At 39.7% G+C, this 16,330-nt stretch overlaps 1 protein-coding gene across 1 annotated transcript; it reads right to left on the bottom strand.

Annotated features, from left to right (window-relative positions):
* On the bottom strand, positions 1-16,284 carry LOC143290829 (ER membrane protein complex subunit 2-like). Its single transcript, XM_076600357.1, has 10 exons — positions 16,244-16,284; positions 14,279-14,392; positions 13,725-13,789; positions 11,739-11,824; positions 9,334-9,391; positions 8,846-8,931; positions 7,339-7,480; positions 5,432-5,542; positions 3,201-3,305; positions 1-936 (listed from the first exon to the last, which is right to left on the bottom strand). The coding sequence occupies exons 1-10, from the start codon at positions 16,266-16,268 to the stop codon at positions 850-852; spliced, it is 879 nt and encodes a 292-aa protein (XP_076456472.1). The 5' UTR covers positions 16,269-16,284; the 3' UTR covers positions 1-849.
* Between the last annotated feature and the right edge of the window lie 46 nt (positions 16,285-16,330).

The raw sequence follows: 16,330 nt of genomic DNA, 5'->3' as shown, positions 1-16,330 counted from the left end.
TATTTGTTCACCATTTATATCTGCAAGAAATACAACACTTCCACATGTACACAAACAGCATTTCGGAACAATCACAAACACACACCTGTGTGGTTTCACATGACATAATTTATCTTTAAACAAGAGGATATACACCAAATAGTACAATTCTAGGTTGACACGGCAGTGTAGAAAACTTCGCATAGAACATTTTGTGATCACAAATTCTAAATAGTTCAATACACACACACACACACACACACATACATATGCACACGTACACATATAGGTACACACACACACACACACACACACACACAGTGACTCACACAAAAATCTTCACATTCTCTGTCACTATTCCCATTATAAAATGACGGACATTTCTATTTCCAAACACAGAATAGGAACACAAAATCATCTCAGAGTGAAACTCTCTCTCTCTCTCCTGTTTATGAATTTGACATAAAACACATCATTCAAAGAAATCATCCACCATCTCTCTTCCCCCAACCCCCACGCCCCCTTCTCTCATCTCTCTCTCTCTCTCTCCTGTTTATGAATTTGACATAAAACACATCATTCAAAGAAATCATCCACCATCTCTCTTCCCCCAACTCCCACGCCCCCTTCTCTCATCTCTCTCTCTCTCCTGTTTATGAATTTGACATAAAACACATCATTCAAAGAAATCATCCACCATCTCTCTTCCCCCAACCCCCACGCCCCCTTCTCTCATCTCTTTCTCTCTCTCTCTCGCTCTCCCCCCCCCGTCACAAACTGCCGCACATAACCACAATATTGCCACCACAATGAAAAAGCTACTGATGAACAGGGGAGGAAAAGTCTGACAAAGGATTCACAGTCCACACATTACGTGGACACTTGCAGAGATTCCAGCAACTTTTCTATAGACTCCAACACCTTGGTCTCCCGCAGCTGCTCCTCAGGCTGCTGGGCCTGAAAATGAAGGACTGTGTGAACAAATAATCACAGCATCGAGGACTGCGAGAATAAATAATCATATCACCAAGGACTGTGTGAACAAATAATCACAGCATTGAGGACTGCGAGAATAAATAATCATATCACCAAGGACTGTGTGAATAAATAATCACAGCATTGAGGACAGCGAGAACAAATAATCATATCACCAAGGACTGTGTGAATAAATAATCACAGCATCAATCACTGCGAGAATAAACAATCATATCACCAAGGACTGTGTGAACAAATAATCACAGCATTGAGGACTGCGAGAATAAATAATCATATCACCAAGGACTGTGTGAACAAATAATCACAGCACTGCGGACTGCGAGAATAAATAATCATATCACCGAGGACTGTGTGAACAAATAATCACAGCATTGAGGACTGCAAGAACAAATAATCATATCACCGAGGACTGCTTGAATTTATACTGTGTGAATTAATTATCACACCATTCAGGACTGCAAGAATAAATAATCATAATTATCTCCGAGGACTGCTTCAGTTGTATTATATTACTCATTTTGTCACAACAGATTTCTCTGTGAGAAAATCGGGGTGCTCTCCCCATGGACAACGCGTGGCTACACCGACAGCGCCACCCTTAAAAAAACAGAATTATTTTTTGCCTGCAATGTGTTTTCCTCTTGAAGTGGACTTTTTCTACAGAATTTTGCCACGGACAACCCTTCTGTTGCTGTGGGTTCTTTTACGTGTGCTAAGTGCATGCTGCATATGGGACCTCCGTTTATCATCTCACCTGAATGACTAGTGTCCAGACCACCATTCAAGGTCTAGTATAGTGGGAGAAAATACTGGTGACTATGAGATTCAAACCAGTGCGCTCAGATTCTCTCGCTTCCTAGGCGGACGCATTACCTCTAAACCAACACTCAAGATAATAAATAATCATATCACTAAAGACTGTGTGAATAAATAACCACACCAATGAGGACTTCTTGAATAAACAATCGCATCAACGAAGACTGAGTGAATTAATAATCACATTATTGAGGACTGCTTGAATAAATAATCGCATTACACCAAGACCCGTGTGACTAAATAATGACATCACTGAGGACTGCTTGAATAAATAATCACATCAACAAAGACTGTGTGAATAAATAACGACATCGTCGAGGACTGCTCGAATAAATAATCACATCCCTGAGGACTCTGTGAATATGATTAATAATCACATCACTGAAGGCTGCTTGAATAAATAATCGTCGAGGAGGGGTAGGTGCAGAAGTAAGCATGCCCAACAAAAACTTAAAACTTTTTATTTAAAAAAAAAAGAAAAAAAAGGGGGGGGCAGAGCCAGAAGTATAGTCCAGTCATCCCCGACAATGAAAAAGGGGAGTTGTTGAAATCATTCAAAACTTTTTGGTTTCATATTCTTGCCATGCCAAACTCAAATGCATCAGTTTCACACAGTATATCACATATGCCGCCAAAATGTCCGATTTCCCTCAACGCTTTCACTTTCGTCAACTAGACAGTTCACCACCCTAGGCGACTTCAGTTTAGGGGTCATGTAAAACAGACTGTCTTTCACACTGTAATAGGAAATTGACTAAACTTTTCCCTTGATAGAGTCTGAAGTGAACAAATTCACTGCATCATTCTGACATGAACGGATTCATTCGAGAGAGCCGAGTCTAAAATAGTTGGTGCTGGGTGTGTTTTTTGTTTGTTTTTTTTGTTTTTTTAAACAGAACCTTGGCAGTGAAAGATTTAATGATAATTTTTTTTTTTTTAAGTTAGAGGGTATCTGCTTCATCTGCCAACAGGCGTAACAGCCAAGTGGTTAAAGCGCTGGACTTTCAATCTGAGCGTCCCAGGTTCAAATCCCAGTCACCGTGCCTGGTGGGTGAACGGTGGATATTTTCCAAATCTTCCAGGTCAACAGAAATGCGGACCTGCTGAGTGCCTGAACCCCTTAAGTGTGTACGCACATGCAGATGATCTGATACACATGTAAAAGATCCCGCAATTCATATCGGCACTCAGCGGGTTGTGGAAACAAGAATATACCCAGCATGCACCCTCCCAACAACCCAACTCAACCCTGAAAACGGAGTATGACTAGTAAATGGTGGGGGGTAAAAACAGTCATGCAGGGAAAAGCCAACTTGTGTATGCACACGAATGAACGCGAGAGTCACAGCCCACAAAACGAAGAACAAGAACAAGAAGAAGAAGCAGCAGCTTCATCTGCCCGAACCCACCTTATACTTGGTGCTGATCTGGTCTGCAGCCCAGGCAGCGTACTTGCTGTTGAGCGAGCGCTCCTTGGCCCCCTTGCCAGAGCTCATGCTGAGGTTGGTGGCCGACTGTCAACAATCCACCACCACCATCCTTCACTCATCACTGTCAATCATCAGCTTTGCGACAAAAACAAATGAATAAACACAGCTACCAACAACCCACACTCACTGTCCTTCACTATCAATCAACAGTACTGCAACAACAACAACAACAAAAAAACTAAACAACTAAATCATCATCTCCTATATAGTTAACATTCGAGCAGCAAAGCGCTGCATAAAAAACAAGAGAGGCAAGGCCTTCAAGACTCACTTGTGATACACTTAAAAATAAAAAAATCCAAGCTTTTCATGTATTGAGTATAATTTCAAAATGTAATGTTTAAGATGAGAAAGATCAGTTTAAAGCAAATTAAGTCCCCTAGCATTAATTACAGAGTAATTTCCCTTTTTTTACTATCTACACCAAAACGTTTGCAAAATAAATAAAACTTCCATGCTTAGCAAAAGAAGTTCCTGTTTGAACAAAAAATGATAATAATGACTGCTCTTGTTGTTGGGTCAGAATATCAGATCAAAGTGCCAAGTTTAGAGAATACAAAAAATATAAATATAACAGTAAATGCAGTTTGCATATAATTAGGCTTCATTTTTTTTTTTTTTTTTTTTGTGCCCATCCCAGAGGTGCAATGATGTTTTAAACAAGATGACTGGAAAGAACTGAATTTTTCCAATTTTTATGCCTAATTTGGTGTCAACTGACAAAGTGTTTGCAGAGAAAATGTCAATGTTAAAGTTTACCACGGACACACAGACACACACAGACAACCGAACACCGGGTTAAAACATAGACTCACTTTGTTTACACAAGTGAGTCAAAAAACCCCATGAAAATGGCTTCTTGCAGGTGGTCTAACGCCCCTCCCCTCCCCTCCTCCACACCTTCCCACCCCAGCATTCCACCCCCCAGGCCTCCACATACAAGAATATACGCATACATGATGAGTGATTCGATGGAATGGGAGTGTGTGAATGAGACAAACAATACATGATACAACAAATACCAGAGCAAGAAATAAAAACCCAGACATGCGTAGAACATTTTACAACAACAAAGTGCCTTTCATCATAATTGAAGCACACAGCTGAAGAACAATGACTGAATATGGTTTACCTTTAGGCTGTTTTTTGTTGTTGTTGTTTTCTATCTTATTTCATTTTTGGCCAGTGAAAAAAGCTGTCTTGAGCACTTGAAAATAAAAAGAAGAAAAAAAAGAGAATGTAATGAAAAAAAAAAAAAGTGCCCTGGGGCGTTTGTGTGTGTGTTTTCTAGACCACCTGCAAGAAGCCGTTTTCATTTTATTTTTATTATTATTTATTTTTATTTTATTTTATTTTCCTTCTTTCTTTCTTTCTTTATTCTTTCTCAAGGCCTGTCAAAGCGCATTGGGTTACGCTGCTGGTCAGGCATCTGCTTGGCATATGTGGTGTAGCGTACATGGATTTGACCTAACGCAGTGACGCCTCCTTGAGCTACTGATACTGATACTGATATGAGGAAAAAGAAAATCAACAGAAGAAACATCCATCACTACCGCCATACACTGCATTATCGTTTAGTGGGCCTTGCGCTAATGCCCGACAAGGATGTGAGTGTCTACAGGTTCGAGTCTTTTGTACAGACCAGGAGTTTTTAGTCCCCCCCCTCCGTAAAGCCTTGATTCTGATTCTGGGTGTTAGTCTTTCAGATAAAATGAGAAACAAGAGGTCTCATGAGCAGCATTCACTCAGCACACATAAAAGAACCAATGGTGACAACAGGGCTGTCCCTTGCAAAATTGTGCAGTAAAACAAATGCTATGCACACAGAATCTTTTAAAAAAAAAAAAAAATTTTTTAAGTGGAGCAGCACTGTGGCTAACATGCTCTTTGCAGGTCAAGCAGCCTGAATTTCACACAGAGAAACCTTTTGTGCCAAAAAATAGTACAATACAATAGAATAGTGTAGAATAGAATATAATACAATATTGCGCTATCATTTGGTGCGTCAACCTTAAACCTACTGTCTGTACTTATTTTGTTTCAATCTTTGCAACAACCACCACCAGACATGACCAAGAATAAATTAAACAGCAGCAATCACACACACACACACACACAAACACACAGACACACACATTTAGCATCCTTACCAGAAAGAGGCCATATAATGCCCTCATGTTGTTGGGACAAAGTTTAACAGCTTGTGCGTAGTACGATCTTGCCAGCTCCATGTTCTCTGTGCCTCCATATGTGTACTTTAACTGAAACACAATGTCCCAAGTTTTATGATTATGGTTTCATTGTTCTCCTTGCATTTCGTTTCGTTTGCTAGTTTGTTAGTTTGTTTTCAGTTGTTTTTTTGTGTTTGTTTCTTTGGGTTTTCTGTGTGTGTGTGTGTGTGTGTGTTTGATAAATACAGAAGCTAAAATATATGTGTGTGTGTGTGTGTGTGTGTGTGTGTGTGTGCATGTGTGTGTGTGTTTGAATACAGAAGCTAAAATCTGGAGAGTACAGTTCATCCCATCAACTTAAATCCAGCACAATTTTCATTGTTGTTTGATGATAACATGAAAACCTGTCACGAGTGTTATACAGCACGTTCTTTGTGAGAAGCAACAAGAAGAAGAGGAGGCGAAGGAAAACACACACACATTCAGAAACATGAAACAACATGCATACACACATGCGCTCGTTAGGGACACAAGCTCATTCACTCACTCATTCTAACATTCAACCAATCAACCATTCACTCACAATGTTCTCACATAGCGGATGGACATTAATGTGAAGAATAAACACACGAACGAACATGCACACCACACACGTACATACACTCTGACACACACAAAATATTGTGCACAAACACACACACACACATACACACAGACATGCACACACAGTCACACCTTCCTCCCTCCCCTCTCCATTCCTCTACCATCCCCCCGCCCCCCACCCCTCTAATATTCCTCAGAGTGGAAAGACATAAATTTGAACACTACCACAACACATGCATATCGATGCCTGCTGGAAAAGACGGCACTGCGTGGGCACACAGAAGGGAGATAATATACCAAGGGAGGTCACTAACTGCTGCTACATTTGGCATCCCTGCCTGCACGGAGCAGTGTTTTGCATACGACAGGAATCAGACCCCTGCCCGCGTCTGCACCGGTGTGTCATAGTACAGTGTGTGTAATCAAGCATTAAATCGCTTTTAGTGGATGGACCTGAACGTAACCATGAACACGCACATGTGCACACACACACACACAAACACACAGACGTGCATGCATGCACACATTCATACATACCCACTCACATTTGTCTAATATCACTGATGGTGAAAAGATGCTAACTAAACAATGAACATACCCACTCACACACACAACAGCACACAAACACACACACACAGAGTCACACCTTCACCTATCACCCACCCCCCACCCAGCCCCGCCCCACCCTTCACCTTCCGTCTTATTTTACTTAAAGCAGAAAGGCGTTAAACTTGATGACTAGTGCTGCTACCACTACACTTTAAAGTAGAATGACGTTAAATTGATGACTACTACTGCTGCTACTACTAATGCTCACAGACACTCAAACACACACCAAACCCCAGTACCAGTGGAGTGACAGCCTAGAGGTAACGCGCCCGCCTAGGAAGCGAGAGAATCTGAGCATGCTGGTTCTAATCATGGCTCAGCCGCCGATATTTTCTCCCCCTCCACTGGACCTTGAGTGGTGGTCTGCACGCTAGTCATTCAGATGAGACGATAAACCGAGGTCCCGTGTGCAGAATGCACTTGGCGCACATAAAAGAACCCACGGCAACAAAAGGGTTGTTCCTGGCAAAATTCTGTAGAAAAATCCACTTCCATAGGAAAAACAAAATAAAACTGCAAGCAGGAAACAATACAAAAAAAAAAAAAAAAATGGATGACGCTGTAGTATAGTGACACGCTCTCCCTGGGGAGAGCAGCCCGAATTTTACACAGAGAAATCTGTTGTGATAAAAAAAAAATAAAAAAAAAAAAAAAAGAAAGAAAGAAATACTTACATCAGCGTATTTTTGGTGGTAGAGGTGGTTGTGAGGGTTGGACATGATCAACTCCTCCAGGCAGAAGGAGGCGTTGGTGTAGTCGTGCAGGGCCAGGTACAGGTCGCACAGCTCGTTCCATGCTTCGTAGTCTGTCATGAACCTGGAGAGTTCCCACAGTGCTCATTATCTTTAACATTCATTTTAGTTGTGTTTTTTTTTTTAGTTTTAGTTTTATCCCTGAGCAACAATCATCCGTTAATCATTCTTGCACTTGTGTGTGTGTGTGTGTGTGTGTGTGTGTGTGTGTGAAGTGTGAGTATGTGTTGTGAGTGTTGTGTGTGTGTGTGTGTGTGTGTGTGTGTGCGTGTGTGTGAAGTGTGAGTATGTGCTGCGAGTGTTGTGTGTGTTGTGTGTGTGCGTGTGTGTCTCTGTGCGTGTCCCTGTGTGTGTGTGTGTGTGTGTGTCACTGTGTGATGTGTGTGTGTGTGTGTGTGTGTGTGTGGTGTTATGGTGGGGGAGAAGGGAGGGAAGGGGAACAAAATATAAAGAGCTTTGAGCAGTGTTTCCAGAAAAATACGCTATATAAATGATCATTATTATTATCATTATTATTATCATTATTATTACTATTATTCGCTCACTTATCTCTTTTTTTCCCCCCATTCCCTGAGCAATAATTCCCTAAGCAACAGTTACAATTATCTGTTACCTATCCATTTATTTATCTTACACCCTGAGTAAAAGTAAATCAATCTTTTTATTAATCCATTTCTGCATAATCATTAAAATAAAAAAAACCAAAAAAAAACCCAAACATTTATGCATTTATTCATTATCATTTCTTAGCTTTTCAACCACAATTATCTGTTATCTATTAATCTATCTTTCTTTTTTTTCTTTCTTTTTTTCAATTTCAATTATGTTATCTTTTAATTTTGTTCATTATCATTTTTACTGTCTTTTATGTCTGGCTGAGCAACAATAACAATTATCTGTCATCTACTCATTAATTCATTTTACTTTCTTTTTTTGTTGCTTGTTTGATCTCTGAACAATAATTCCACATATCTGTCATCTGTTCATTTATTGTTATCGTTTTCTTATATTTAAATGTCCATAACCAACAATCACATTAATCTCACATCTACCCACTTATTTGTTATCTTTTCAGTTTTGTTTTTTTCTGAACCACAATCACAATTATCTGTCACCTATCTGTTTACTTATTCTCTTTGTTGGGTTTTTATTCCTAAGCAGCAGTCAGTATTATCTGTTATCTATCCATTTATCTATGTTCTTTTTTTTTTCTGATTTCATCCTTAAGCAACAATGAATTATGTGTAGTCTCCCATTTTAACTATTAAATATGAAGACTTCAGTTTGCCACTTTCCACCTCTTCAGTCTTAAAGAAGTAAACAAAAAAAATTAAAAAGTCCCAAGTCTGTATAATGTTCAAATTGTGAACACAGACACACACACACACACACACTCTTACACAAACCCAACCAATCATCAACTACTTACTTTTTTAAATAATCATTCAACTTGTCAATGGCCTCAGGGATTTTTTTCTGTGCTTTCAGTATGGCAACCAGTCTCTTTTTCGCAAACTGGAATAAAAAACAAATAAACATTACCAGATAATGAAAACACACAATGTGCACAAACACATACAACGTCGTTTTATTCCAGTCTCCTTTCTCAATCCACTACTTTCTACCATTTCTTTCAATTAGAAAATAAGGTAAGAGACAATTCAAAAACACTGAACCACATTACAAAAGAAATACAGACAGATTATCATCTCTGGGTGTGCGCACGCGTGTGTGCATGCGTGCATGAGTGTGTGTGTGTGTGTGTGTGTGTGTGTGTGTGTGTGTGTGAATGAACATAAGTTAAAACTGCTCCTTCCAGTTAACATGACAGACATATCTGAAGAGCATACTGAACAGGGTCAAACCATAACCAAGCCAGTTTATTCATGAATCAGGAGAGGAACAAGAAAGTCTTACCATGTTTGCATCATCCTTATCTGAGATGTCTTGGTAAATTTCAGCCGCTTTGGCATAGCTGCTCAACAGTCAAGAAATACAATGATTTAAAGAACGCTCAGCTTTCAGTTGTTGCTCTTGGCTGCTGTTCAATATTATCATTATTCATTGTCATCATCATCATCATCATCATCATCGTCATAAACACCATCAACATCCTATCATCATGCTCACTCAGTCACTGGTACACCAGTCATCATTTCTCTTCCCTCACACCACACTCGTGATTTCAAATCATTATATTTCCATAACACACACACACACACAGACATAACATGATTTCTTGATTCCTGACGTTATGAAGCAACCATAACACACACACACACAGACATAACATGATTTCTTGATTCCTGACGTTATGAAGCAACCATAACACACACACACACACAGACAGCTCTGGATCTAAAAGATACGATACTCTTTGAAAGAATTAACCCCTCAACTGCAGAATCTTCCTGAAATGAGATCAGTGTGACATGAATATAAAGGGCCATTACTATGTCTTGTGTGCTTTCAATTCGCGCAATTGTTGTTGTTGTTTTTCCTGAACAAAACACAATCCCAAGAGATTATACATAACATGATTTCTTGATTCCTGACGTTATGAAGCAACCACAACACACACACACACACACAGACAGCTCTGGATCTAAAAGATACGATACTCTCTTGAAAGAATTAACCCCTCAACTGCAGAATCTTCCTGAAATGAGATCAGTGTGACATGAATATAAAGGGCCATTACTATGTCTTGTGTGCTTTCAATTCGCGCAATTGTTGTTGTTGTTGTTTTTCCTGAACAAAACACAACCCCAAGAGAAAGAAACCCTAGTAAATAATGGTGACTTGACATCCTGACCTGTCAATTAAGTTTGATCACAGTGACACGACAGCCTTCACTGACAGCGACCGTATACCCCTCAGCAGAGGTCTAGTGGTTAACTCACTCCGGACGAATAGTTATCTCCCTTGCTTTTCCCTACAGACGACCCATTTGTTAGGGTTAGGAAAAAAAAAAAATCACAAAAAATACAAAACATGAAGTAACTGAAGGAAACTCACTGTACTTGACCCACTGACCCCTCTCCTCACATCCTGTGAACCCCCACCCCCCTCCCTCTTCACTGCTCTCAGAAGCTGAGACACTATCAGTAACTTCTTGCTGGTAGCTTTCTTCATGCCAGATACTTTATTTCAACATCTTCATCATCCACGTCAATGCCAAAACCTTCAGTTTGAAGCATTTCAATCACTTCAGTAGCGGTAAAAGCCCCTGTGGTGATCTACTTTGCTCCAAAAATTTCCACTTGTATTGCCTGCGACACCATTTTCGATAAGTATGCAGATCAGTTTGTCGTATGGGGTCCTGAACTCGCTGGCTTGCTGTGGAGTGTTTTGTTACGGATTCTCATGAAGAAACTTTACATTCGACCCTCGACACGTTCACAATGCCCGGTGTAGCTGCGATTGTTATGCTACCCCAAGAGGAAAACGTGGAAAAAGTTTTAATTGTCGAAACCGCTATAGCGTTCCATCGTCCAGAACGCTACCTTACGTCAGGAATGCTATAGCGTTCCATCATCTGGAGTGAGTTAAACAAGCAATGCCAAAAAACCTCTCTTGAAGTGTTTGTGTATGAATGCCATGATGCCAAGTCAAAAAAGACAACAGGACTGACATCTCCCACAAATCTGATGAGAAATATTCTTATTAAACAAGTCCTCGTATACACAATGTCAGTCCCCATAGAAACCGTTTTCGTATATATAATTGTACTATATTATTTATTACTTTTTGTCACTGCAGATTTCTATTTGTGAAATTCAGGCTGCTCTCCCTGGGGACAGCACATCCATGTTTTTTGGGTTTTTTTTCTCTCTCTCTTTACTTCTGTCTGCAAGTGTAGATGTTTCACAATCAGTGTGAAAATTTCAACAGAATTTTGCCAGGGACAACCCGTTTGTTACTGCGGGTTCTTTTACATGTGCTAAGTGCATGTTGCACACAGGACCTCTGTTTCCATTGTATTGCATTGTATTGCATTGTAGTCTATTGAACAGAGTTGTATTGTGATGTGTAAGTATTGTATTGTATTGCACTGCATTGTTTTGCATTGAATTACAATGTACTGTGCTGTACTGTATTGTACTGTAATGCACTGTACTGAACTGAACTGAACTGTACTGTATTTTATTGTACTGTACTGTACTGTACTGTACTGTACTGTATTGTAGCATCTCATCCAAATGAGAGTCTGTGCACGTTGTTCCTATGGCTCCTATGGTTCTCACTGCCTTCAAACTTCATGACTAAAACAACATCATCAACAACAACAACAACAACAAAAACAACCAAACCATACCCACCTTCCTTCTGCTTCAAGCAGCATTCCCTCCAGTCTCTTGACACGGACGCTCCCAGGAAATTTAGCATCCAGGGCCGCAATGCACATCTGTGTTCCACAAACAACACAGAACCATGGAGGAATGACTGGCTCTTCAGGGGCCAAAGAAAAAAACAAAAAGAAAAACAAGAGAGGCAAGGCCTTCAAGACTCACTTGTGATACACTGAGAAAAAAAAAAATCCAAGCTTTTTATGTCTTGTGTATAATTTCAAAATGTAATGTGTAAGATGAGAAAGATCAGTTTAAAGCGAATTAAGTCCCCTAGCATTAATTACAGAGTAATTTCCATTTTTTACCCTCTGCACCAAAATGTTTGCAAAATAAATAAAACTTCCATGCTTAGCAAAAGAAGTTCCTGTTTGAACAAAAAATGATAATAATGACTCCTCTTGTTGTTGGGTCAGAATATCAGATCAAAGTGCCAAGTTTAGAGAATACAAAAAATATAAATATAACAGTAAATGCAGTTTGCATATAATTAGGCTTCATTTTTTATTTTTTTGTGCCCATCCCAGAGGTGCAATATTGTTTTAAACAAGATGACTGGAAAGAACTGAATTTTTCCTATTTTAATGCCTAATTTGGTTTCAACTGACAAAGTATTTGCAGAGAAAATGTCAATGTTAAAGTTTACCACAGACACACACACACACACACAGACAACCGAACACCGGGTTAAAACATAGACTCACTTTGTTTACACAAGTGAGTCAACAAGATCACTCTCTTTAACTTTTAAAATCATCCATCATCTCTTCCTCTCTCCAGAAACCAAATATTTTACAGCTGGGGAAAAGTCCAATGGGCTGAAGAAAACATACTGGGTCATGAATATATTTAGTTGCCTGCAGTACAGTGCAGCGTAATCATCATCAAATTATTCGAAAAGAGGATTTCATTTTCAAAACATTCCAAGAGTTCTTCTTCTTCTTCTTCTGCGTTCACTCGTATGCACACGAGTGGGCTTTTACGTGTATGACCATTTTTACCCCGCCATGTAGGCAGCCATACTCCGTTTTCGGGGGTGTGCATGCTGGGTATGTTCTTGTTTCCATAACCCACCGAACGCTGACATGGATTACAGGATCTTTAACGTGCGTATTTGATCTTCTGCTTGCATATACACACGAAGGGGGTTCAGGCACTAGCAGGTCTGCACATATGTTGACCTGGGAGATCGGAAAAATCTCCACCCTTTACCCACCAGACGCCGTCACCGTGAATCGAACCCAGGACCCTCAGATTGACAGTCCAACGCTTTAACCACTCGGCTATTGCACCCGTCATTCCAAGAGTTAACATTGTCTTCAAATCGTCACAATATGTACTAATCAAAAGTGACATCAAAGAAAGTGGGTCACCTGTAAAATCCTACTTCATCCCTGGTATCATAATTTTTCAAAATGATAAAACGATACATGTATTTTTTTTTTTTTAGCCGTATATATCATGAACCATTTTCTTTTATCCATCTACCCACCAAGTGTACCATGCAACATGTAATGGAAACATCACAAGCATCATTAAACAACAAAATAATAGCAACAAAAACAAACTCTCAGTCCCACTCTCCCACTTGACTTTGCATCCAGTCCACACACACACAGAGTCACACACACACACAGTGACACACACACACACACAGTGACACACACACACACACACAGTGACACACACACACAAACACACTCGTAAATGATGTACTTTCATGAGCTCATGCATAATAACATATGATATATATTGCATATCCTAACTTTACAAGTTTACGCATGTAACACCAGTAACAGTGCGCAAAACTTTCAAGAATGTCAACAACAACAACACACACGCAAACACACACACAAAAGAAAAAAAGACATCAACAAAGCAACAACCAAAACAATGAATCAACAGATAAAGACAGACACACATCATCAGGAGAGTGAGCAAATGATGATCTGAACTAACCTCTGTTACATCCAGTCTCTGGCAGTCTAAAGAAGCCACGCATACTTGTTCGTACACGTTCCACACTGGAAATAAGCAAAAACAGACTTCGCATGTATGGTAATTAGTTTCATCATAGGTAGACACACACACACAGACACACACACACATGCACACTAACAAACACATAAAAAACTGCACAAAATAAATGCACAAAGTGAAAATTCTGATTCCTACACATCGGGGTTCTGTTAAAACTGTGGACTGTCTATAGATACAGATTTTACCTTCTTGTTGAACATAAGGTCACAGTAATTTGAACCTGTCAAAATATGAATTAATTAATGAAAAAAGCAAATAAAACAAGTAAAATCAACCAGTAATGAAATCTAAAATGGATAAAATATTTTGCAAACCTTTATTTCAGCAACAGCGTATTGGACAGAGCATATCATTTCATCAATTATTAACACAAATATTGCTCTTTGAAATAATCTTTGAACAGTTGACAAAAACATGGTAATAATCAGGTGACACCTCTCAGCAACAGCACAACACACACGTCTGAGACTTACGCTCGTTTCCAAGCTTGTGGCTGGCATCCATGAGAACATCCTCCCACAACTTCACCACCAGGTCCCCATCTCGAACCTGCTCCTCGCGCAGTTTTCGTAAAATGCCTCTGGCCTCTGGAAAACAACAAAATCAGAATATGCAGTATAAGCGTAATCATCTGAGACTAAAGATCAGTAGAGCCACATTCATCGATTATGAAGGTGGGATGAAGTAGGGAAAATAATTCATTCTTTCAGCTTCCTGACCTTTTCAATGGTGGTGGGTTTTTGTTGTTGCTGTTTGCTTGTTTGAGGACTATGTTTGCTGTTTTATTCATTCCCATAATCCAAGCTGTTTCTCAGGCATTCTTTGGCATGAAAACCTATCCTAGGCCCACCACATATGGACACACAGCCACGTCCACTGATCCAGGCTTGTGCTGTTGCAATCTCAGGATCAACAAAGCACAGGAAAGTTCTGTCACTGCTAGGCTGCTACGAAGCCTCATATGAGAGGAGGCCCTGCACTGCTGATTCGTCACGACTCACTTCAATGGTGTGTCTACAGGTACTATTGTACATGTTCTGTTCAACATTCACAAACTGAACCCGGCTGAGGACCCTATTACTTACACCCCAAATGATGACATTTTAAAAAGAATTCTAATTCTTATTCATTTCTTATATTGGATGCATTTAATATTATGTACTTTCACTGTTCCATGACCTTTGTTTTATAATATGACCTCTCACTTTCAGTTGCCATGGGTCATGAGATCTCTGGTCCTTTCAAACAACCTGAAGCTCTGTCATTCTGTGTCAATGTCAACAACTAAGTGCTGGGCATTTGACTGAAAGAAATTTGCAGAACAGTTTGGTGTTTCATCTTTCCTAAAATGGTCACCTCAAAGTATGTTTTGTCTCAAGTGGTGGTAAGCACTTAAACATGTAAACTTGGGAAGTCAATCTAAAATCACTTTAGTGAACTGAACTGATGTTAAATTAATGACTGATCAACTTGGGGAAGTGTTTCTGTTTACTTGCCTTATTCAGTCAATGCCTGTCACTGGTACAATTTTTTCTTCTTTTAATTATATGGCCGAACACCAACTTGGTAATAAATCTGTCATGGCTGATGCATATTGGCTATTTTCAAGTTTCAGTAATCTACTGAATGCTGACATAATCCGGATTGCAGGATCTTTAGCATAGGTATTTGATTTCCGGCATACGCACAGACATGATAGAGGTTCAGGCACCACATGTCTGCACATGAGCTGGGAAACTGGAAAAAAATCTCAACCTTTTACCCACCAGCCGAAACTGGAAATCAAACTCAGGAAACACAGGCGAGAATCATATATCATATATCATTATATGCCTGCATGCAAAAATTTGCACCATCACAACTCCCTTCATGTAAAAACGGTTTCAAAAGAACTTCAAGGTAGAGAACTAAACATTTAGTTACAAAATCCCATCTCCATTCAGAAACATGATAGCCCCTCACTCCTAACCCAAACAATCTGCTCCCCCTCCCCATTTTCTTAAAGGCCACTTCTGGACGTTACTTCCCCTGCGTCACAAGGTGTGTCCAGCTGTGCAACATCTGAACATCAACATTGCAGTTGTGGATGTGTTCAGCTTAATGTTCAACTTAAACGCTGAGGTCACCGTATGGTGAGAAAACGTTAGAAAAGTAAGTAAAACAACAGCATCAACATCAACTGGTCATTTTTACTGGTACATGTAAAGCATGCGACAACTCTGTGCTCCACTGTCACGCACCAGCGTGTGACAATCCTGCATCACTGCAAGCGAACGGAAAAAAAGTCTGCTGTCAGCTGTTATCCTTTAATAATTTGAATGTTTTCTTGAGAAAATAAAAACGTCTCATGTCATTATGATTATACAAAACCCTGATTCGGCATGCATATCAGAACAGACACACACAGCGCAGATATTTAAAATGCATCATCATTTTACCTTCCCAACTAATGTTCTGCGCCATCTTGTATCACGTAAAGATTCACGCGAGACGTGCTTTGACTGCACATGCGCACTTGTGTGTTC

This window comes from Babylonia areolata, chromosome 16 (genome assembly GCF_041734735.1).
Source record: "Babylonia areolata isolate BAREFJ2019XMU chromosome 16, ASM4173473v1, whole genome shotgun sequence".
In the NCBI taxonomy this organism is placed as follows: Eukaryota; Metazoa; Mollusca; class Gastropoda; order Neogastropoda; family Buccinidae; genus Babylonia; species Babylonia areolata.
The sequence above is the reverse complement of the archived record's forward strand: the minus strand, read 5'-3'. Positions and strand labels throughout refer to the sequence as shown.

Bases quoted from the DNA above. Each gene is read 5' to 3' on its own strand.
- LOC143290829 (XM_076600357.1), bottom strand. From the start codon at position 16,268: ATGGCGCAGAACATTAGTTGGGAAG. The intron at 8,932-9,333 runs GTAAGACTTTCT...TTTTTATTCCAG, and splicing joins ATAAGGATGATGCAAACATG to TTTGCGAAAAAGAGACTGGT. The intron at 7,481-8,845 runs GTAAGTAGTTGA...GGAACTCTCCAG, and splicing joins TTGAATGATTATTTAAAAAA to GTTCATGACAGACTACGAAG.